This window comes from Melanotaenia boesemani, chromosome 24 (assembly GCF_017639745.1).
Source record: "Melanotaenia boesemani isolate fMelBoe1 chromosome 24, fMelBoe1.pri, whole genome shotgun sequence".
NCBI classification, from domain to species: Eukaryota; Metazoa; Chordata; class Actinopteri; order Atheriniformes; family Melanotaeniidae; genus Melanotaenia; species Melanotaenia boesemani.
The window spans coordinates 24,335,091-24,358,707 of NC_055705.1; the positions used below are offsets into that span (position 1 = coordinate 24,335,091).

The 23,617-nt window shown below is 41.1% G+C and overlaps 1 protein-coding gene across 4 annotated transcripts in view; it reads left to right on the forward strand.

Annotated features, from left to right (window-relative positions):
* Nucleotides 1-23,617, forward strand: part of stat1a (signal transducer and activator of transcription 1a) — a 40,682-nt gene that overhangs the window by 11,986 nt on the left and 5,079 nt on the right. For 2 of the 4 annotated variants that reach the window (XM_041979109.1, XM_041979111.1), the window contains exons 11-20: nt 19,008-19,067; nt 19,148-19,168; nt 19,286-19,376; nt 21,325-21,363; nt 22,273-22,362; nt 22,442-22,540; nt 22,616-22,751; nt 22,835-22,890; nt 22,962-23,059; nt 23,129-23,268. In XM_041979109.1, coding sequence (XP_041835043.1) covers nt 19,008-19,067; nt 19,148-19,168; nt 19,286-19,376; nt 21,325-21,363; nt 22,273-22,362; nt 22,442-22,540; nt 22,616-22,751; nt 22,835-22,890; nt 22,962-23,059; nt 23,129-23,268 — 830 coding nt within the window. The remainder of the gene's footprint in view (nt 1-19,007; nt 19,068-19,147; nt 19,169-19,285; nt 19,377-21,324; nt 21,364-22,272; nt 22,363-22,441; nt 22,541-22,615; nt 22,752-22,834; nt 22,891-22,961; nt 23,060-23,128; nt 23,269-23,617) is intronic. The other 2 variants (XM_041979110.1, XM_041979112.1) reach the window with 1 other exon arrangement.

The following is a 23,617-nucleotide window of genomic DNA, read 5'->3' on the forward strand; positions in this document are numbered from 1 at the left end:
AAAGCTGCTACAGACTGGTTTTTACTGGGATTAAAAGCTGCTACAGACTGGTTTATACTGGGATTAAAAGCTGCTACAGACTGATTTATACTGGGATTAAAAGCTGTTACAGACTGGTTTATACTGGGATTAAAAGCTGCTACAGACTGGTTTATACTGGGATTAAAAGCTGCTACAGACTGGTTTATACTGGGATTAAACGCTGCTACAGACTGGTTCATACTGGAATTAAAAGCTGTTACAGACTGGTTTATACTGGGATTAAAAGCTGTTACAGACTGGTTTACACTGGGATTAAAAGCTGCTACAGACTGGTTTACACTGGGATTAAAAGCTGCTACAGACTGGTTTATACTGGGATTAAAAGCTGCTACAGACTGGTTTATACTGGGATTAAAAGCTGCTACAGACTGGTTTATACTGGGATTAAACGCTGCTACAGACTTGTTTATACTGGAATTAAAAGCTGTTACAGACTGGTTTATACTGGGATTAAAAGCTGCTACAGACTGGTTTATACTGGGATTAAAAGCTGTTACAGACTGGTTTATACTTGGATTAATAGCTGTTACAGACTGGTTTATACTGGGATTAAAAGCTGTTACAGACTGGTTTATACTGGGATTAATAGCTGCTACAGACTGGTTTATACTGGGATTAATAGCTGCTACAGACTGGTTTATACTGGGATTAAAAGCTGTTACAGACTGGTTTATACTGGGATTAAAAGCTGCTACACACTGGTTTATACTGGGATTAATAGCTGTTACAGACTGGTTTATACTGGGATTAAAAGCTGTTACAGACTGGTTTATACTGGGATTAAAAGCTGTTACAGACTGGTTTATACTGGGATTAAAAACTGCTACAGACTGGTTTACACTGGGATTAAAAGCTGCTACAGACTGGTTTATACTGGGATTAACAGCCGCTACAGACTGGTTTATACTGGGATTAAAAGCTGCTACAGACTGGTTTATACTGGGATTAAAAGCTGCTACAGACTGGTTTATACTGGGATTAAAAGCTGTTACAGACTGGTTTATACTGGGATTAAAAGCTCCTGCAGACTGGTTTACACTGGGATTAAAAGCTGCTACAGACTGGTTTAAACTGGAATTAAAAGCTGCTACAGACTGGTTTATACTGGAATTAAAAGCTGCTACAGACTGGTTTATACTGGAATTAAAAGCTGTTACAGACTGCTTTATACTGGGATTAAAAGCTGCTACAGACTGGTTTATAGTGGATTTAAAAGCTCTTACAGACTGGTTTATACTGGGATTAAAAGCTGCTACAGACTGGTTTATACTGGGATTAAAAGCTTCTACAGACTGGTTTATACTGGAATTAAAAGCTGCTACAGACTGGTTTATACTGGAATTAAAAGCTGCTACAGACTGGTTTATACTGGGATTAAAAGCTGCTACAGACTGGTTTATACTGGGATTAAAAGCTGCTACATACTGGTTTATACTGGGATTAAAAGCTGTTACAGACTGGTTTATACTGGAATTAAAAGCTGCTGCAGACTGGTTTATACTTGGATTAAAAGCTGTTACAGACTGGTTTATACTGGGATTAAAAGCTCCTACAGACTGGTTTACACTGGGATTAAAAGCTGCTACAGACTGGTTTATACTGGGATTAAAAGCTGCTACAGACTGGTTTACACTGGGATTAAACGCTGCTACAGACTGGTTCATACTGGGATTAAAAGCTGTTACAGACTGGTTTATACTGGGATTAAAAGCTGCTACAGACTGGTTTACACTGGGATTAAAAGCTGCTACAGACTGGTTTATACTGGGATTAAAAGCTGCTACAGACTGGTTTATACTGGGATTAAAAGCTGCTACAGACTGGTTTATACTGGGATTAAAAGCTGCTACAGACTGGTTTATACTGGAATTAAAAGCTGCTACAGACTGGTTTATACTGGGATTAAAAGCTGTTACACACTGGTTTATACTGGGACTAAACGCTGCTACAGACTGGTTCATACTGGGATTAAAAGCTGCTACAGACTGGTTTATACTGGGATTAAAAGCTGCTACAGACTGGTTTATACTGGGATTAAAAGCTGCTACAGACTGGTTTATACTGGGATTAAAAGCTGCTACAGACTGGTTTATACTGGGATTAAAAGCTGCTATACACTGGTTTATACTGGGATTAAAAGCTGTTACAGACTGGTTTATACTGGGATTAAAAGCTGCTACAGACTGGTTTATACTGGAATTAAAAGCTGCTACAGACTGGTTTATACTGGAATTAAACGCTGCTACAGACTGGTTTATACTGGGATTAAAAGCTGTTACAGACTGGTTTATACTGGGATTAAAAGCTGCTACAGACTGGTTTAAACTGGAATTAAAAGCTGCTACAGACTGGTTTATACTGGAATTAAAAGCTGCTACAGACTGGTCTATACTGGAACTAAAAGCTGCTACAGACTGGTTTATACTGGGATTAAAAGTTGCTACAGACTGGTTTATACTGGGATTAAAAGCTGTTACAGACTGGTTTATTCTGGGATTAAAAGCTGCTATACACTGGTTTATACTGGGATTAAAAACTGTTACAGACTGGTTTATACTGGGATTAAAAGCTGCTACAGACTGGTTTATACTGGAATTAAAAGCTGCTACAGACTGGTTTATACTGGGATTAAAAGCTGCTACACACTGGTCTATACTGGAATTAAAAGCTGCTACAGACTGGTTTATACTGGGATTAAAAGCTGCTACAGACTGGTTTATACTGGGATTAAAACCTGCTACAGACTGGTTTATACTGGGATTAAAAGCTGCTATACACTCGTTTATACTGGGATTAAAAACTGTTACAGACTGGTTTATACTGGGATTAAAAGCTGCTACAGACTGGTTTATACTGGAATTAAAAGCTGCTACAGACTGGTTTATACTGGGATTAAAAGCTGCTACACACTGATCTATACTGGAATTAAAAGCTGCTACAGACTGGTTTATACTGGGATTAAAAGCTGCTACAGACTGGTTTATACTGGGATTAAAAGCTGTTACAGACTGGTTTATACTGGGATTAAAAGCTGCTACAGACTGGTTTATACTGGGATTAAGAGCTGCTACAGACTGGTTTATACTGGGATTAAAAGCTGCTACAGACTGGTTTATACTGGGATTAAAAGCTGCTACAGACTGGTTTATACTGGGATTAAAAGCTGCTACAGACTGGTTTATACTGGGATTAAAAGCTGTTACAGACTGGTTTATACTGGGATTAAAAGCTGCTACAGACTGGTTTATACTGGGATTAAAAGCTGCTACAGACTGGTTTATACTGGGATTAAAAGCTGCTATAGGCTGGTTTATACTGGGATTAAAAGCTGCTGCAGACTGGTTTATACTGGAATTAAAAGCTGTTACAGACTGGTTTATACTTGGATTAATAGATGTTACAGACTGGTTTATACTGGGATTAAAAGCTGTTACAGACTGGTTTATACTGGGATTAAACGCTGCTACAGACTGGTTTATACTGGAATTAAAAGCAGTTACAGACTGGTTTATACTGGGATTAAAAGCTGCTACAGACTGGTTTATACTGGGATTAAAAGCTGCTACACACTGGTTTATACTGGAATTAAAAGCTGCTACACACTGGTTTATGCTGGGATTAAAAGCTGCTATAGACTGGTTTATACTGGGATTAAAAGCTGCTACAGACTGGTTTATACTGGAATTAAAAGCTGTTACAGACTGGTTTATACTGGGATTAAAAGCTGCTACAGACTGGTTTATACTGGGATTAAAAGCTGCTACAGACTGGTTTATACTGGGATTAAAAGCTGCTACAGACTGGTTTATACTGGGATTAAAAGCTGCTACAGACTGGTTTATACTGGGATTAAAAGCTGCTACAGACTGGTTTATACTGGTATTAAAAGCTGCTATACACTGGTTTATACTGGGATTAAAAGCTGTTACAGACTGGTTTATACTGGGATTAAAAGCTGCTACAGACTGGTTTATACTGGAATTAAAAGCTGCTACAGACTGGTTTATACTGGAATTAAACGCTGCTACAGACTGGTTTATACTGGGATTAAAAGCTGTTACAGACTGGTTTATGCTGGGATTAAAAGCTGCTACAGACTGGTTTAAACTGGAATTAAAAGCTGCTACAGACTGGTTTATACTGGAATTAAAAGCTGCTACAGACTGGTTTATACTGGAATGAAAAGCTGTTACAGACTGCTTTATACTGGGATTAAAAGCTGCTACAGACTGGTTTATAGTGGATTTAAAAGCTCTTACAGACTGGTTTATACTGGGATTAAAAGCTGCTACAGACTGGTTTATACTGGAATTAAAAGCTGCTACAGACTGGTTTATACTGGAATTAAAAGCTGCTACAGACTCGTTTATACTGGGATTAAAAGCTGCTCCAGACTGGTTTATACTGGGATTAAAAGCTGCTACATACTGGTTTATACTGGGATTAAAAGCTGTTACAGACTGGTTTATACTGGAATTAAAAGCTGCTGCAGACTGGTTTATACTTGGATTAAAAGCTGTTACAGACTGGTTTATACTGGGATTAAAAGCTCCTACAGACTGGTTTACACTGGGATTAAAAGCTGCTACAGACTGGTTTATACTGGGATTAAAAGCTGCTACAGACTGGTTTATACTGGGATTAAAAGCTTCTACAGACTGGTTTATACTGGAATTAAAAGCTGCTACAGACTGGTTTATACTGGAATTAAAAGCTGCTACAGACTGGTTTATACTGGGATTAAAAGCTGCTACAGACTGGTTTATACTGGGATTAAAAGCTGCTACATACTGGTTTATACTGGGATTAAAAGCTGTTACAGACTGGTTTATACTGGAATTAAAAGCTGCTGCAGACTGGTTTATACTTGGATTAAAAGCTGTTACAGACTGGTTTATACTGGGATTAAAAGCTCCTACAGACTGGTTTACACTGGGATTAAAAGCTGCTACAGACTGGTTTATACTGGGATTAAAAGCTGCTACAGACTGGTTTACACTGGGATTAAACGCTGCTACAGACTGGTTCATACTGGGATTAAAAGCTGTTACAGACTGGTTTATACTGGGATTAAAAGCTGCTACAGACTGGTTTACACTGGGATTAAAAGCTGCTACAGACTGGTTTATACTGGGATTAAAAGCTGCTACAGACTGGTTTATACTGGGATTAAAAGCTGCTACAGACTGGTTTATACTGGAATTAAAAGCTGCTGCAGACTGGTTCATACTGGAATTAAAAGCCGCTACAGACTGGTTTATACTGGAATTAAAAGCTGCTGCAGACTGGTTTATAGTGGAATTAAAAGCTGCTACAGACTGGTTTACACTGGGATTAAAAGCTGCTACAGACTGGTTAATACAGGAATTGAAAGCCGCTACAGACTGGTTTATATTGGGATTAAAAGCTGCTACAGACTGGTTTATACTGGGATTAAAAGCTGCTACAGACTGGTTTATACTGGGATTAAAAGCTGCTACAGACTGGTTTATACTGGAATTAAAAGCTGCTACAGACTGGTTTATACTGGGATTAAAAGCTGCTACAGACTGGTTTATACTGGGATTAAAAGCTGCTACAGACTGGTTTATACTGGGATTAAAAGCTGCTACAGACTGGTTTATACTGGGATTAAAAGCTGCTACAGACTGGTTTATACTGGGATTAAAAGCTGCTATACACTGGTTTATACTGGGATTAAAAGCTGTTACAGACTGGTTTATACTGGGATTAAAAGCTGCTACAGACTGGTTTATACTGGAATTAAAAGCTGCTACAGACTGGTTTATACTGGAATTAAACGCTGCTACAGACTGGTTTATACTGGGATTAAAAGCTGTTACAGACTGGTTTATACTGGGATTAAAAGCTGCTACAGACTGGTTTAAACTGGAATTAAAAGCTGCTACAGACTGGTTTATACTGGAATTAAAAGCTGCTACAGACTGGTCTATACTGGAACTAAAAGCTGCTACAGACTGGTTTATACTGGGATTAAAAGTTGCTACAGACTGGTTTATACTGGGATTAAAAGCTGTTACAGACTGGTTTATACTGGGATTAAAAGCTGCTATACACTGGTTTATACTGGGATTAAAAACTGTTACAGACTGGTTTATACTGGGATTAAAAGCTGCTACAGACTGGTTTATACTGGAATTAAAAGCTGCTACAGACTGGTTTATACTGGGATTAAAAGCTGCTACACACTGGTCTATACTGGAATTAAAAGCTGCTACAGACTGGTTTATACTGGGATTAAAAGCTGCTACAGACTGGTTTATACTGGGATTAAAACCTGCTACAGACTGGTTTATACTGGGATTAAAAGCTGCTATACACTCGTTTATACTGGGATTAAAAACTGTTACAGACTGGTTTATACTGGGATTAAAAGCTGCTACAGACTGGTTTATACTGGAATTAAAAGCTGCTACAGACTGGTTTATACTGGGATTAAAAGCTGCTACACACTGATCTATACTGGAATTAAAAGCTGCTACAGACTGGTTTATACTGGGATTAAAAGCTGCTACAGACTGGTTTATACTGGGATTAAAAGCTGTTACAGACTGGTTTATACTGGGATTAAAAGCTGCTACAGACTGGTTTATACTGGGATTAAGAGCTGCTACAGACTGGTTTATACTGGGATTAAAAGCTGCTACAGACTGGTTTATACTGGGATTAAAAGCTGCTACAGACTGGTTTATACTGGGATTAAAAGCTGCTACAGACTGGTTTATACTGGGATTAAAAGCTGTTACAGACTGGTTTATACTGGGATTAAAAGCTGCTACAGACTGGTTTATACTGGGATTAAAAGCTGCTACAGACTGGTTTATACTGGGATTAAAAGCTGCTATAGGCTGGTTTATACTGGGATTAAAAGCTGCTACAGACTGGTTTATACTGGAATTAAAAGCTGTTACAGACTGGTTTATACTTGGATTAATAGATGTTACAGACTGGTTTATACTGGGATTAAAAGCTGTTACAGACTGGTTTATACTGGGATTAAACGCTGCTACCGACTGGTTTATACTGGAATTAAAAGCAGTTACAGACTGGTTTATACTGGGATTAAAAGCTGCTACAGACTGGTTTATACTGGGATTAAAAGCTGCTACACACTGGTTTATACTGGAATTAAAAGCTGCTACACACTGGTTTATGCTGGGATTAAAAGCTGCTATAGACTGGTTTATACTGGGATTAAAAGCTGCTACAGACTGGTTTATACTGGAATTAAAAGCTGTTACAGACTGGTTTATACTGGGATTAAAAGCTGCTACAGACTGGTTTATACTGGGATTAAAAGCTGCTACAGACTGGTTTATACTGGGATTAAAAGCTGCTACAGACTGGTTTATACTGGGATTAAAAGCTGCTACAGACTGGTTTATACTGGGATTAAAAGCTGCTACAGACTGGTTTATACTGGGATTAAAAGCTGCTATACACTGGTTTATACTGGGATTAAAAGCTGTTACAGACTGGTTTATACTGGGATTAAAAGCTGCTACAGACTGGTTTATACTGGAATTAAAAGCTGCTACAGACTGGTTTATACTGGAATTAAACGCTGCTACAGACTGGTTTATACTGGGATTAAAAGCTGTTACAGACTGGTTTATGCTGGGATTAAAAGCTGCTACAGACTGGTTTAAACTGGAATTAAAAGCTGCTACAGACTGGTTTATACTGGAATTAAAAGCTGCTACAGACTGGTTTATACTGGAATGAAAAGCTGTTACAGACTGCTTTATACTGGGATTAAAAGCTGCTACAGACTGGTTTATAGTGGATTTAAAAGCTCTTACAGACTGGTTTATACTGGGATTAAAAGCTGCTACAGACTGGTTTATACTGGAATTAAAAGCTGCTACAGACTGGTTTATACTGGAATTAAAAGCTGCTACAGACTGGTTTATACTGGGATTAAAAGCTGCTCCAGACTGGTTTATACTGGGATTAAAAGCTGCTACATACTGGTTTATACTGGGATTAAAAGCTGTTACAGACTGGTTTATACTGGAATTAAAAGCTGCTGCAGACTGGTTTATACTTGGATTAAAAGCTGTTACAGACTGGTTTATACTGGGATTAAAAGCTCCTACAGACTGGTTTACACTGGGATTAAAAGCTGCTACAGACTGGTTTATACTGGGATTAAAAGCTGCTACAGACTGGTTTACACTGGGATTAAACGCTGCTACAGACTGGTTCATACTGGGATTAAAAGCTGTTACAGACTGGTTTATACTGGGATTAAAAGCTGCTACAGACTGGTTTATACTGGGATTAAAAGCTGTTACAGACTGGTTTATACTGGGATTAAACGCTGCTACAGACTAGTTTATACTGGAATTAAAAGCAGTTACAGACTGGTTTATACTGGGATTAAAAGCTGCTACAGACTGGTTTATACTGGGATTAAAAGCTGCTACACACTGGTTTATACTGGAATTAAAAGCTGCTACACACTGGTTTATGCTGGGATTAAAAGCTGCTATAGACTGGTTTATACTGTGATTAAAAGCTGCTACAGACTGGTTTATACTGGAATTAAAAGCTGTTACAGACTGGTTTATACTGGGATTAAAAGCTGCTACAGACTGGTTTATACTGGGATTAAAAGCTGCTACAGACTGGTTTATACTGGGATTAAAAGCTGCTACAGACTGGTTTATACTGGGATTAAAAGCTGCTACAGACTGGTTTATACTGGGATTAAAAGCTGCTACAGACTGGTTTATACTGGGATTAAAAGCTGCTATACACTGGTTTATACTGGGATTAAAAGCTGTTACAGACTGGTTTATACTGGGATTAAAAGCTGCTACAGACTGGTTTATACTGGAATTAAAAGCTGCAACAGACTGGTTTATACTGGAATTAAACGCTGCTACAGACTGGTTTATACTGGGATTAAAAGCTGTTACAGACTGGTTTATACTGGGATTAAAAGCTGCTACAGACTGGTTTAAACTGGAATTAAAAGCTGCTACAGACTGGTTTATACTGGAATTAAAAGCTGCTACAGACTGGTTTATACTGGAATGAAAAGCTGTTACAGACTGCTTTATACTGGGATTAAAAGCTGCTACAGACTGGTTTATAGTGGATTTAAAAGCTCTTACAGACTGGTTTATACTGGGATTAAAAGCTGCTACAGACTGGTTTATACTGGAATTAAAAGCTGCTACAGACTGGTTTATACTGGAATTAAAAGCTGCTACAGACTGGTTTATACTGGGATTAAAAGCTGCTCCAGACTGGTTTATACTGGGATTAAAAGCTGCTACATACTGGTTTATACTGGGATTAAAAGCTGTTACAGACTGGTTTATACTGGAATTAAAAGCTGCTGCAGACTGGTTTATACTTGGATTAAAAGCTGTTACAGACTGGTTTATACTGGGATTAAAAGCTCCTACAGACTGGTTTACACTGGGATTAAAAGCTGCTACAGACTGGTTTATACTGGGATTAAAAGCTGCTACAGACTGGTTTACACTGGGATTAAACGCTGCTACAGACTGGTTCATACTGGGATTAAAAGCTGTTACAGACTGGTTTATACTGGGATTAAAAGCTGCTACAGACTGGTTTACACTGGGATTAAAAGCTGCTACAGACTGGTTTATACTGGGATTAAAAGCTGCTACAGACTGGTTTATACTGGGATTAAAAGCTGCTACAGACTGGTTTATACTGGGATTAAAAGCTGCTACAGACTGGTTTATACTGGGATTAAAAGCTGCTACACACTGGTTTATACTGGAATTAAAAGCTGCTACACACTGGTTTATGCTGGAATTAAAAGCTGCTATAGACTGGTTTATACTGGGATTAAAAGCTGCTACAGACTGGTTTATACTGGAATTAAAAGCTGTTACAGACTGGTTTATACTGGGATTAAAAGCTGCTACAGACTGGTTTATACTGGGATTAAAAGCTGCTACAGACTGGTTTATACTGGGATTAAAAGCTGCTACAGACTGGTTTATACTGGGATTAAAAGCTGCTACAGACTGGTTTATACTGGGATTAAAAGCTGCTACAGACTGGTTTATACTGGGATGAAAAGCTGCTATACACTGGTTTATACTGGGATTAAAAGCTGTTACAGACTGGTTTATACTGGGATTAAAAGCTGCTACAGACTGGTTTATACTGGAATTAAAAGCTGCTACAGACTGGTTTATACTGGAATGAAACGCTGCTACAGACTGGTTTATACTGGGATTAAAAGCTGTTACAGACTGGTTTATACTGGGATTAAAAGCTGCTACAGACTGGTTTAAACTGGAATTAAAAGCTGCTACAGACTGGTTTATACTGGAATTAAACGCTGCTACAGACTGGTTTATACTGGAATTAAAAGCTGTTACAGACTGGTTTATACTGGGATTAAAAGCTGCTACAGACTGGTTTATAGTGGATTTAAAAGCTCTTACAGACTGGTTTATACTGGGATTAAAAGCTGCTACAGACTGGTTTATACTGGGATTAAAAGCTGCTACAGACTGGTTTATACTGGAATTAAAAGCTGCTACAGACTGGTTTATACTGGAATTAAAAGCTGCTACAGACTGGTTTATACTGGGATTAAAAGCTGCTACAGACTGGTTTATACTGGGATTAAAAGCTGCTACAGACTGGTTTATACTGGGATTAAAAGCTGCTACATACTGGTTTATACTGGGATTAAAAGCTGTTACAGACTGGTTTATACTGGAATTAAAAGCTGCTGCAGACTGGTTTATACTTGGATTAAAAGCTGTTACAGACTGGTTTATACTGGGATTAAAAGCTCCTACAGACTGGTTTACACTGGGATTAAAAGCTGCTACAGACTGGTTTATACTGGGATTAAAAGCTGCTACAGACTGGTTTACACTGGGATTAAACGCTGCTACAGACTGGTTCATACTGGGATTAAAAGCTGTTACAGACTGGTTTATACTGGGATTAAAAGCTGCTACAGACTGGTTTATACTGGGATTAAAAGCTGCTACAGACTGGTTTATACTGGGATTAAAAGCTGCTACAGACTGGTTTATACTGGGATTAAAAGCTGCTACAGATTGGTTTATACTGGGATTAAAAGCTGCTACAGACTGGTTTATACTGGAATTAAAAGCTGCTGCAGACTGGTTCATACTGGAATTAAAAGCCGCTACAGACTGGTTTATACTGGAATTAAAAGCTGCTGCAGACTGGTTTATAGTGGAATTAAAAGCCGCTACAGACTGGTTTATACTGGGATTAAAAGCTGCTACAGACTGGTTTATACTGGAATTGAAAGCCGCTACAGACTGGTTTATATTGGGATTAAAAGCTACTACAGACTGGTTTACACTGGGATTAAAAGCTGCTACAGACTGGTTTATACTGGAATGAAAAGCTGTTACAGACTGCTTTATACTGGGATTAAAAGCTGCTACAGACTGGTTTATAGTGGATTTAAAAGCTCTTACAGACTGGTTTATACTGGGATAAAAAGCTGCTACAGACTGGTTTATACTGGAATTAAAAGCTGCTACAGACTGGTTTATACTGGAATTAAAAGCTGCTACAGACTGGTTTATACTGGGATTAAAAGCTGCTCCAGACTGGTTTATACTGGGATTAAAATCTGCTACATACTGGTTTATACTGGGATTAAAAGCTGTTACAGACTGGTTTATACTGGAATTAAAAGCTGCTGCAGACTGGTTTATACTTGGATTAAAAGCTGTTACAGACTGGTTTATACTGGGATTAAAAGCTCCTACAGACTGGTTTACACTGGGATTAAAAGCTGCTACAGACTGGTTTATACTGGGATTAAAAGCTGCTACAGACTGGTTTACACTGGGATTAAACGCTGCTACAGACTGGTTCATACTGGGATTAAAAGCTGTTACAGACTGGTTTATACTGGGATTAAAAGCTGCTACAGACTGGTTTACACTGGGACTAAAAGCTGCTACAGACTGGTTTATACTGGGATTAAAAGCTGCTACAGACTGGTTTATACTGGGATTAAAAGCTGCTACAGACTGGTTTATACTGGGATTAAAAGCTGCTACAGACTGGTTTATACTGGGATTAAAAGCTGCTACACACTGGTTTATACTGGAATTAAAAGCTGCTACACACTGGTTTATGCTGGAATTAAAAGCTGCTATAGACTGGTTTATACTGGGATTAAAAGCTGCTACAGACTGGTTTATACTGGAATTAAAAGCTGTTACAGACTGGTTTATACTGGGATTAAAAGCTGCTACAGACTGGTTTATACTGGGATTAAAAGCTGCTACAGACTGGTTTATACTGGGATTAAAAGCTGCTACAGACTGGTTTATACTGGGATTAAAAGCTGCTACAGACTGGTTTATACTGGGATTAAAAGCTGCTACAGACTGGTTTATACTGGGATGAAAAGCTGCTATACACTGGTTTATACTGGGATTAAAAGCTGTTACAGACTGGTTTATACTGGGATTAAAAGCTGCTACAGACTGGTTTATACTGGAATTAAAAGCTGCTACAGACTGGTTTATACTGGAATGAAACGCTGCTACAGACTGGTTTATACTGGGATTAAAAGCTGTTACAGACTGGTTTATACTGGGATTAAAAGCTGCTACAGACTGGTTTAAATTGGAATTAAAAGCTGCTACAGACTGGTTTATACTGGAATTAAACGCTGCTACAGACTGGTTTATACTGGAATTAAAAGCTGTTACAGACTGGTTTATACTGGGATTAAAAGCTGCTACAGACTGGTTTATAGTGGATTTAAAAGCTCTTACAGACTGGTTTATACTGGGATTAAAAGCTGCTACAGACTGGTTTATACTGGGATTAAAAGCTGCTACAGACTGGTTTATACTGGAATTAAAAGCTGCTACAGACTGGTTTATACTGGAATTAAAAGCTGCTACAGACTGGTTTATACTGGGATTAAAAGCTGCTACAGACTGGTTTATACTGGGATTAAAAGCTGCTACATACTGGTTTATACTGGGATTAAAAGCTGTTACAGACTGGTTTATACTGGAATTAAAAGCTGCTGCAGACTGGTTTATACTTGGATTAAAAGCTGTTACAGACTGGTTTGTACTGGGATTAAAAGCTCCTACAGACTGGTTTACACTGGGATTAAAAGCTGCTACAGACTGGTTTATACTGGGATTAAAAGCTGCTACAGACTGGTTTACACTGGGATTAAACGCTGCTACAGACTGGTTCATACTGGGATTAAAAGCTGTTACAGACTGGTTTATACTGGGATTAAAAGCTGCTACAGACTGGTTTACACTGGGATTAAAAGCTGCTACAGACTGGTTTATACTGGGATTAAAAGCTGCTACAGACTGGTTTATACTGGGATTAAAAGCTGCTACAGATTGGTTTATACTGGGATTAAAAGCTGCTACAGACTGGTTTATACTGGAATTAAAAGCTGCTGCAGACTGGTTCATACTGGAATTAAAAGCCGCTACAGACTGGTTTATACTGGAATTAAAAGCTGCTGCAGACTGGTTTATAGTGGAATTAAAAGCCGCTACAGACTGGTTTATACTGGGATTAAAAGCTGCTACAGACTGGTTTATACTGGAATTGAAAGCCGCTACAGACTGGTTTATATTGGGATTAAAAGCTACTACAGACTGGTTTACACTGGGATTAAAAGCTGGCTACAGACTGGTTTATACTGGGATTAAAAGCTGCTACAGACTGGTTTATACTGGAATTAAAAGCTGCTACAGACTGGTTTATACTGGAATTAAAAGCTGCTACAGACTGGTTTATACTGGGATTAAAAGCTGCTACAGACTGGTTTATACTGGGATTAAAAGCTGCTACATACTGGTTTATACTGGGATTAAAAGCTGTTACAGACTGGTTTATACTGGAATTAAAAGCTGCTGCAGACTGGTTTATACTTGGATTAAAAGCTGTTACAGACTGGTTTATACTGGGATTAAAAGCTCCTACAGACTGGTTTACACTGGGATTAAAAGCTGCTACAGACTGGTTTATACTGGGATTAAAAGCTGCTACAGACTGGTTTACACTGGGATTAAACGCTGCTACAGACTGGTTCATACTGGGATTAAAAGCTGTTACAGACTGGTTTATACTGGGATTAAAAGCTGCTACAGACTGGTTTACACTGGGATTAAAAGCTGCTACAGACTGGTTTATACTGGGATTAAAAGCTGCTACAGACTGGTTTATACTGGGATTAAAAGCTGCTACAGACTGGTTTATACTGGGATTAAAAGCTGCTACAGACTGGTTTATACTGGAATTAAAAGCTGCTGCAGACTGGTTCATACTGGAATTAAAAGCCGCTACAGACTGGTTTATACTGGAATTAAAAGCTGCTGCAGACTGGTTTATAGTGGAATTAAAAGCCGCTACAGACTGGTTTATACTGGGATTAAAAGCTGCTACAGACTGGTTTATAGGCAAGGCAAGGCAAGGCAGTTTATTTATATAGCACATTTCATGTACAGGACAATTCAAAGTGCTTTACATAAAACAAAGACATTACAGATATTTAGAATAGTAAAAGGCATCAACTCATAATCAACACATAATCACAATAAAATAATAAATTACATTAAAATGATTAAAAGCAAGATAAGTTAAAAAAAAAAAAAAAAAAAAAAAAAAAAAAAAAAAGGTACCGTGCAGATTTCATGCATAGGCGCATGAGAAAAGAAAAGTTTTTAACCTGGATTTAAAAATGTCTACATTTGGGGAAAGTTTAATCTCCACTGGCAGTTTGTTCCATTTGTTTGCAGCATAACAGCTAAATGCTGCTTCTCCATGTTTAGTCTGGACTCTGGCCTGGACTAGTTGACCAGAGTCTTTGGATCTAAGAGCTCTGCTAGGTTTATATTCTCTGAACATATCACAGATGTATTCTGGGCCTAAACCATTCTGGGATTTGTAAATGATCAGAAGGGTTTTAAAATCTATTCTGTGACTGACTGGAAGCCAGTGTAAAGATTTTAAAACTGGTGTGATGTGTTCAGATCTCTTAGTCCTGGTTAAAACTCTAGCAGCAGCGTTCTGGATGAGCTGCAGATGTTTAATGCTCTTTTTAGGAAGTCCTGTTAAAAGACCATTACAGTAATCCAGTCTACTGGAGATGAATGCATGGATGAGTTTCTCTTGGTCTTTCTGGGAGACTAAACTTTTAATTCTGTTGATGTTTCTGAGCTGGTAAAAAGCTGTCTTAGTGACAGCTTTGATGTGGCAGCTGAAAGTCAGATCTGAGTCTATCAACACTCCCAGGTTACGAACTTGGTTGGTAATTTTAAGAGCCCGAGTCTCCAGGTGTTTGCCAATGCTGACCCTCTTCTCTTTGCTACCAAACAGAATAATCTCAGTTTTGTCTTCATTTAATTGTAGGAAATTCTCCCTCATCCAGGTGTTTATTTGCTCCAGACACTGACACATTAAGTCTATTGGACTGCAGTCATCTGGTGACAGAGACACATAAAGTTGTGTATCATCTGCATAACTTTGATAACTAATGCTATAGTTTTGTAATATTTTACCCAAAGGGAGCATATACAAGTTGAACAGAAGAGGTCCAAGGACTGACCCCTGGGGGACTCCACAAGTCATGGCCACTCGCTCGGATTCATAGCTGCCGATCGTAACAAAATAACTCCGGCCTTCTAAATAGGACCTGAACCAGTTAAGAACCGCTCCAGAAAGTCCAACCCAGTTTTCCAGCCTGTGCAACAGGATTCTGTGATCTACAGTATCAAACGCAGCACTGAGATCCAACAGAACCAGGACTGATACTTGACCAGAATCGGTATTCAACCTAATGTCATTTAACACTTTGACCAGAGCTGTTTCAGTGCTGTGATGAGGTCGGAAGCCGGACTGAAATTTATCAAGATTTCCACTTTCATTTAAAAAGTCATTAAGCTGGTGAAATACAACTTTTTCAATAATCTTGGAAATAAAAGAGAGGTTAGAGACAGGTCTATAGTTGTTCATTATAGAGGCGTCTAGAGTCCTTTTCTTTAGGAGTGGCTTAATAGCAGCTATCTTTAGTGACTGGGGAAAAATGCCTGATGCCAGTGAGCTGTTAACTATCAGTAGGAGATCACTTTCTACTGAGGTAAAAACAGTTTTTAAAAAGTCGGATGGTATCATGTCCAGAGTGCATGTTGTTGATTTCAAATGCCAAACTGTTTCTTGTAGGACTTTTAAATTCACCATTTTAAATTGTGACATGACATCAGAATTATTTCCGGGTTTTAGACACAGACTAATTTTCTTGTTTGACTGTGTGGAATTAATATTTTGCCTAATTGTTTTAATTTTTTGGCTAAAAAAGTTTGCAAATTGGTTGCATTTCTCAGTGGAAAGGAGCTCAGGGCTTATCTGTTTAGGAGGATTTGTAAGTTTTTCAATCATAGCAAACAGAGTGCGAGAATTGTTGACATTCCTGTTAATCATTTCAGATAAATGCAGCTCTCTGGCCTTGCACAGCTCATTGTTATAGTTACGTAGGCTTTGTTTGTACAGCTCATAGTAAATTTGAAGTTTATTTTTCCGCCATTTCCGCTCAGTTTTTCTGCATTCTCTTTTTAGGCTGGTAACCACAGTGGTGTTTTTCCATGGTGTTTTCTGTTTGCTCAAGTTGCTCTTGATTCTTATCGGTGCAACAGCATCCATTACATTCAAGATTTTCAGATTGAAATGATCCAGGAGTCCATCAACTGACTCAGCACTGGTTGTTGGTAACATCGCTATGGCCTCCACAAACTTAGCACTTGTTCTTTCATTAATGTACCTCTTCCTAACGGAGAAGCAGGTTGGTTGAACATTCTGAGTGATCAGTAAATCAAACAAAATACAAAAATGGTCAGACAAGGCCAAGTCAGTGACCGCAACAGAAGAAATATCAACACCCTTTGAAATAACCAGGTCCAGAATGTGACCTCGAATGTGGGTCGGTTGTTTAACATGTTGCCACAAACCAAACATGTCCAATATGGAACAAAATTCCTTGACATTACCATCCGTCATGTTATCTATGTGAATGTTAAAATCCCCAGTTAAGATGAAATGGTTAAAATCAGTAGAGATAACCGACAATAATTCAGAAAATTCATCAATAAAATTTACACAGTGTCCTGGACGTCTGTAGATGATTAGAAATAGGACTTTAGGAATGCCCCTTAAAATAAAACTAAGATATTCAAAAGAAGTAAAATCACCAAATGACATTTCTTTACACTGGAATGAATCTTTAAATAAGGCAGCTTCTCCTCCCCCTTTCTTCCCGTTTCGACATTTATTCATGAAACTAAAATGAGGGGGTGCTGTTTCATTAAGAACTGTAGCACTTGTGTCTTCTGTTAACCATGTTTCTGTCAGAAAAAGAAAATCTAAACTGTGAGAAATGATGAAGTCATTAACTAACAGTGACTTGTTGGACAGAGATCTAACATTTAGTACAGCTAGTTTTATGAAGTTTACACTGGTCTCTGTTGTATTCTGAGTTATACAAGGTACAGTTAACAGATTAGATCGATTCATCCCACAAGCTGACCGTGTTCGATTCCTTATTTTACTAACTAACACAGGAATCCTACTGGGTCCAGGCTTGATCTCAGAACAGCTGTCAGTAGTAGCAAAACTACAGCAAGGACCCTGAACGCATCATGGCATGTTATCTTTGTTGTGAATTCTGCTGCTCTGGGAACCTCCTCCCATGCCCTGCTCGGTCATATACTGGAATTGAAAGCCGCTACAGACTGGTTTATATTGGGATTAAAAGCTGCTACAGACTGGTTTATACTGGGATTAAAAGCTGCTACAGACTGGTTTATACTGGGATTAAAAGCTGCTACAGACTGGTTTATACTGGAATTAAAAGCTGCTACAGACTGGTTTATACTGGGAGTAATAGCGGTTACACACTGGTTTATACTGGGATTAAACGCTGCTACAGACTGGTTTATACTGGGATTAAAAGCTGCTACAGACTGGTTTATACTGGGATTAAAAGCTGTTACAGACTGGTTTATACTGGAATTAAAAGCTGCTACAGACTGGTTTATACTGGGATTAATAGATGTTATAGAGTGGTTTATACTGGAATTAAAAGCTACTACAGACTGGTTTATACTGGGATTAAAAGCTGCTACAGACTGGTTTATACTGGAATTAAAAGCTTTTACAGACTGGTTTATACTGGGATTAAAAGCTGCTACAGACTGGTTTATACTGGGATTAACAGCCGCTACAGACTGGTTTATACTGGAATTAAAAGCTGCTACAGACTGGTTTATACTGGGATTAAAAGCCGTTACAGACTGGTTTATACTGGGATTAAAAGCTGCTACAGACTAGTTTATACTGGGATTAAAAGCTGCTACAGACTGGTTTATACTGGAATTAAAAGCTGCTACAGACTGGTTTATACTGGGATTAAAAGCCGTTACAGACTGGTTTATACTGGGATTAAAAGCTGCTACAGACTAGTTTATACTGGGATTAAAAGCTGCTACAGACTGGTTTATACTGGGATTAAAAGCCGCTACAGACTGGTTTATATTGGGATTAAAAGCTGCTACAGACTGGTTTATAGTGGGATTAAAAGCTGCTACAGACTGGTTTATACTGGGATTAAAAGCTGCTACAGACTGGTTTATCCTGGAATTAAAAGCTGCTACAGACTAGTTTATACTGGGATTAAAAGCTGCTACAGACTGGTTTATACTGGGATTAAAAGCTGCTACAGACTGGTTTATAGTGGGATTAAAAGCTGCTACAGACTGGTTTGTACTGGGATTAAAAGCTGCTACAGACTGGTTTATCCTGGAATTAAAAGCTGCTACAGACTGGTTTATACTGGGATTAATAGCTGTTACAGACTGGTTTATATTGGGAGTAATTCTGGTTAATTGTTCTTCCTTCTTCAGGTTTCTGGTGAAGCTGCAGGAGTTTAACTACCAGCTGAAGGTTAAAGCCTTGTTTGATAAGTAAGCTTTTCTCATATCTTCAGGTGTTTAAAATCCTGCATGTTTCCGAGCAGCTAACCAACACGTTTGTCTTCCTGTAGGGACGTGACGGAGAAGAAAGGGTACGTCTCAAACTCTTACACTTTTAAAACTGTTCATGTTGGCTGTATTCAGCCCAGAACTGGACAAACTCGTCCAGCTTCCAAAACATGAAATGAGTCCCGACTTTGTAAAATCAGGTTTCGGAAGTTCAACATTTTGGGAACAAACACCAAAGTCATGAACATGGAGGAGTCCAACGGCAGCCTGGCAGCAGAGTTCAGACATCTGGTGAGATCCAGCTGAGACCAACAGCTGGTTGCTCTTCATAGCTACTGGTAGTCCTGGGCCTGATTCACCACCATCTGCCTGAAATTAGTCTGAAGTTTTAGTCAGACCAGGAAAACTAACGAACGAAAAAAAAAACATAATTCTAAAGATGTCAACCCACATCTGCAGTCCGGTCCACGAACGCACCGGAACCCACATCTGCAGTCCGGTCCACGAACGCACCGGAACCCACATCTGCAGTCCGGTCCACGAACGCACCGGAACCCACATCTGCAGTCCGATCCACGAACGCATGGGAACCCACATCCTGCGGTGCGGGCCACGAACGCACTAGAACCGACATCCTGCGGTCCGGTCCACGAAGGGCCATGAACGCACCGGAACCGACATCCTGCGGTCCGGTCCACGAAGGGCCATGAACGCACCAGAACCGACATCCTGCGGTCTGGCCCATGAACGCATCGGGACCGACAACCTGCGGTCTGGTCCATGAACACATCGGGACCGACAACCTGCGGTCCGGTCCACGAAGGGCCATGAACGCACCAGAACCGACATCCTGCGGTCTGGTCCATGAACGCATCGGGGCCGACATCCTGCGGTCCGGTCCACGAAGGGCCATGAACACACCAGAACCGACATCCTGCGGTCTGGTCCATGAACGCATAAGGACCGGCAACCTGCGGTCCGGTCCACGAAGGGCCATGAACGCACCGGAACCGACAGCCTGCGGTCTGGTCCATGAACGTATCGGGGCCGACAACCTGCGGTCCGGTCCACGAAGGGCCATGAACGCGCCGGAACCGACATCCTGCGGTCTGGTCCATGAACGCATCGGGACCGACAACCTGCGGTCTGGTCCATGAACACATCGGGACCGACAGCCTGCGGTCCGGTCCACGAAGGGCCATGAACGCACCAGAACCGACATCCTGCGGTCTGGTCCACGAACGCATCGGGACCGACAACCTGCGGTCCGGTCCACGAAGGGCCATGAACGCACCGGAACCGACATCCTGCGGTCCGGTCCACGAAGGGCCATGAACGCACCAGAACCGACATCCTGCGGTCTGGTCCATGAACGCATAAGGACCGGCAACCTGCGGTCCGGTCCACGAAGGGCCATGAACGCACCGGAACCGACAGCCTGCGGTCTGGTCCATGAACGCATCGGGGCCGACAACCTGCGGTCCGGTCCACGAAGGGCCATGAACGCGCCGGAACCGACATCCTGCGGTCTGGTCCATGAACGCATCGGGACCGACAACCTGCGGTCTGGTCCATGAACACATCGGGACCGACAGCCTGCGGTCCGGTCCACGAAGGGCCATGAACGCACCAGAACCGACATCCTGCGGTTATGTTCCACGAACGCATCGGGACCGACAACCTGCGGTCCGGTCCACGAAGGGCCATGAACGCACCGGAACCGACATCCTGCGGTCCGGTCCACGAAGGGCCATGAACGCACCGGAACCGACATCCTGCGGTCCGGTCCACGAAGGGCCATGAACGCACTGGAACCGTCATCCTGCGGTCTGGTCCATGAACGCATCGGGACCAACACAGTGTCTGTTCACTCGGGGTTCGTAGGATTGGTTCTTAGCGAAGAAATCCTACGAACTCTGACTAGCTTCAGAAAGCCGACATGTTCAGACATTTCGGTCGAACTCTTGTAGAAAGAACAAGAAGAAACTTGGTTGGTGAATGAGGCCCAATCTTTTTTTATTTCATTTTTAATATCTTTTAAATAATTTATATAAATTATTGATATAATTCTTACATTTGAATTATTTGTAACATAATTATTATCAACAAGTTAATAAAGTGCTCGAACATTATTGTAAATATCCAGAAATTACAGACTGAATAATAATTATTTTTTAGTTGATTTTTTGTCTAAAAACAAGAAATTCTTTAAATGATTTTTTTTTTTTTCCTTGTTCAGCAATTGAAGGAGCAGAAAGTTGCTGGCAACAGAAACGAGGTGAGATTTTTATTGAATGTAATGTTTGTTTTTCCCTAAAAATCTTCTTTGTGACCCGAGTTGAAACATTTTCGCCATGAGCGTCTGATGGAGACGTCTGCAGTGACGTCCAGCTGCTGCCCTCTGCTGGGCAGAGTCGTGAACTACGTGGAGGATGTTGGCTGCTATGACGACGGATGGAAGATCTAATCCTAACAGCATCATAACTTCTGCTTCAGCAGACGGTTGATCTGAACGGGAAACAAACTATAAAATGTACCAGGAAAAAGTTTGTAAGGATACTTTTTCTGTTTTTCGGAAAAAAAGTTTGGAATTCCTTCATGGAATCAAACCAGATTCCTCCCTCCTGTTCCGAGAATTCCTGAAGGAACCACAGGAGGTGTGGCAGATCGATATGATAAGGATCTGTAAATTATACCCTAAGCTGGTGGGGCGGACTGGGGGGCCAGTTAAAAACCGGGAGTCTCTTGGGGCCTCATTTCTAAAGCTGGCGTAGGTACAGAAACCGGAGTACGCCAGTTCTAGTCAGCTTCTGGGATTTATAAAAACCGGACTTCGTGGGAGAACATTCCTCCCTCCACGGCTGCTCTGACCTGCCGTACGGACAGATTCAGGAGAAACGCGAAACGGCGACACCAACGGTCCATAATGAAAACAGAGACGATGCGAGACTTTCAGACTCAGATGTGACAGAACCGCGTTAGATATTCCCGATATTCCGTCATGTTCGCAGACATGAAGAAACATTCCATATTAATCCTCCTGAAAGAGCACGCTGAACCCATCTTCTCCTCCATCTTCTTCCTCTTCTACTTCATCTTCCTCCTCTCCTCCATCTACTTCCTCTTCTCCTCCATCTTCCTCCTCTCCTCCACCTTCTCCTCCTCCATCGCTCTGCTTGTTCTTCAGGGTCCTCTGATCGTCACCGAGGAGCTCCACTCTCTGAGCTTTGAGTCTGAGCTGCAGCTCAACCAGTCGGGTCTGGACATCAAGCTGGAGGTGAGATGAGGTGATGGAGATAACCTTCGCCTTCACGTCTCCGTCAGGTGTCCTGAGACGACCTGTGTTTGTGTTTCAGGCCATGTCCCTGCCAGTAGTCGTCATCTCCAACGTCTGCCAGCTGCCCAGCGGTTGGGCCTCCATCCTCTGGTACAACACTCTCACCACGGAGCCCAAGGTGAGGACGCCTCCACCTCCTCCTCCACCCCCAGCCTCCACCTGTATCTCTGCTAACCTACTCTCTGTTCTCCAGAACCTGAAGTTCTTCCTGTCTCCTCCTCCGGCTAAATGGTCTCAGCTGTCCGAGGTCCTGAGCTGGCAGTTCTCCTCGGTCACCAAGCGAGGCCTGAACCAGGAGCAGCTCAACATGCTCGCCGACAAGCTGCTCGGTCAGGAAAACCTCCGCTTGTGCTGTTCGAGCTGTTTCCCAGCGAGCAGATGTTTGGTTTTCTGAAATTAAAATGTTTTTCAGGAGCCAAAGCCCAGAGGAACCCAGAAGGTCAGATTCCCTGGACCAAGTTCTGCAAGGTGATCCCCGGCTGCAGGTCGTTGCCGTCTTCAGGTTGTTGGTAGAAGCTCATGTCTTGTTGTTTGTCCAGCAGCAAAGCGCCAACGAGAAGGCCTTTCCCTTCTGGCTGTGGATCGAAGGGATCCTGGACCTGATCAAGAGACACCTGCTGTCTCTGTGGAACGACGGGTGAGGCTCAGACCTGCTGCTGGACTGTCTCCAGGAGGACGGATGTTAACCTTTTCTGGCTGTCTGCAGCTCCATCATGGGCTTCATCAGCAAGGAGAGGGAGAAGGCTCTGCTGAGCGACAAGTGTCCGGGAACCTTTCTGCTCCGGTTCAGCGAGAGCAGCCGAGAGGGCGCCATCACCTTCACCTGGATCGAGCATGACGTGCACCGTAAGATGCTGTTGGCCCGTCACAGTGTCCATTTCTACCCGCACGCGCTCGAGATTAAAGCCTGACCGACTGATTGGGCAGCCGATTAAATCAGCCGATCATAGCCCTTTTCAGAACAATCATAATCGGAGTTTTGCCGATTAAACGCCGATCTTTTCTTAATTTCTCATAACAAGCTAAACGTTGTCCAGTGTTGGAGTCGTGCAAATGATGTTGTTGCATCGTTTGTCCACTAGCTGGAGCTCTGACTCCGTTCACGCCTCAGTCCTCACTACGTCAGTAACTGCAGCTGTAGCTACAGCCAGGCAGCACTGCAGGGGTGGGCGGAGCTTGACGACAGGTACGGTTT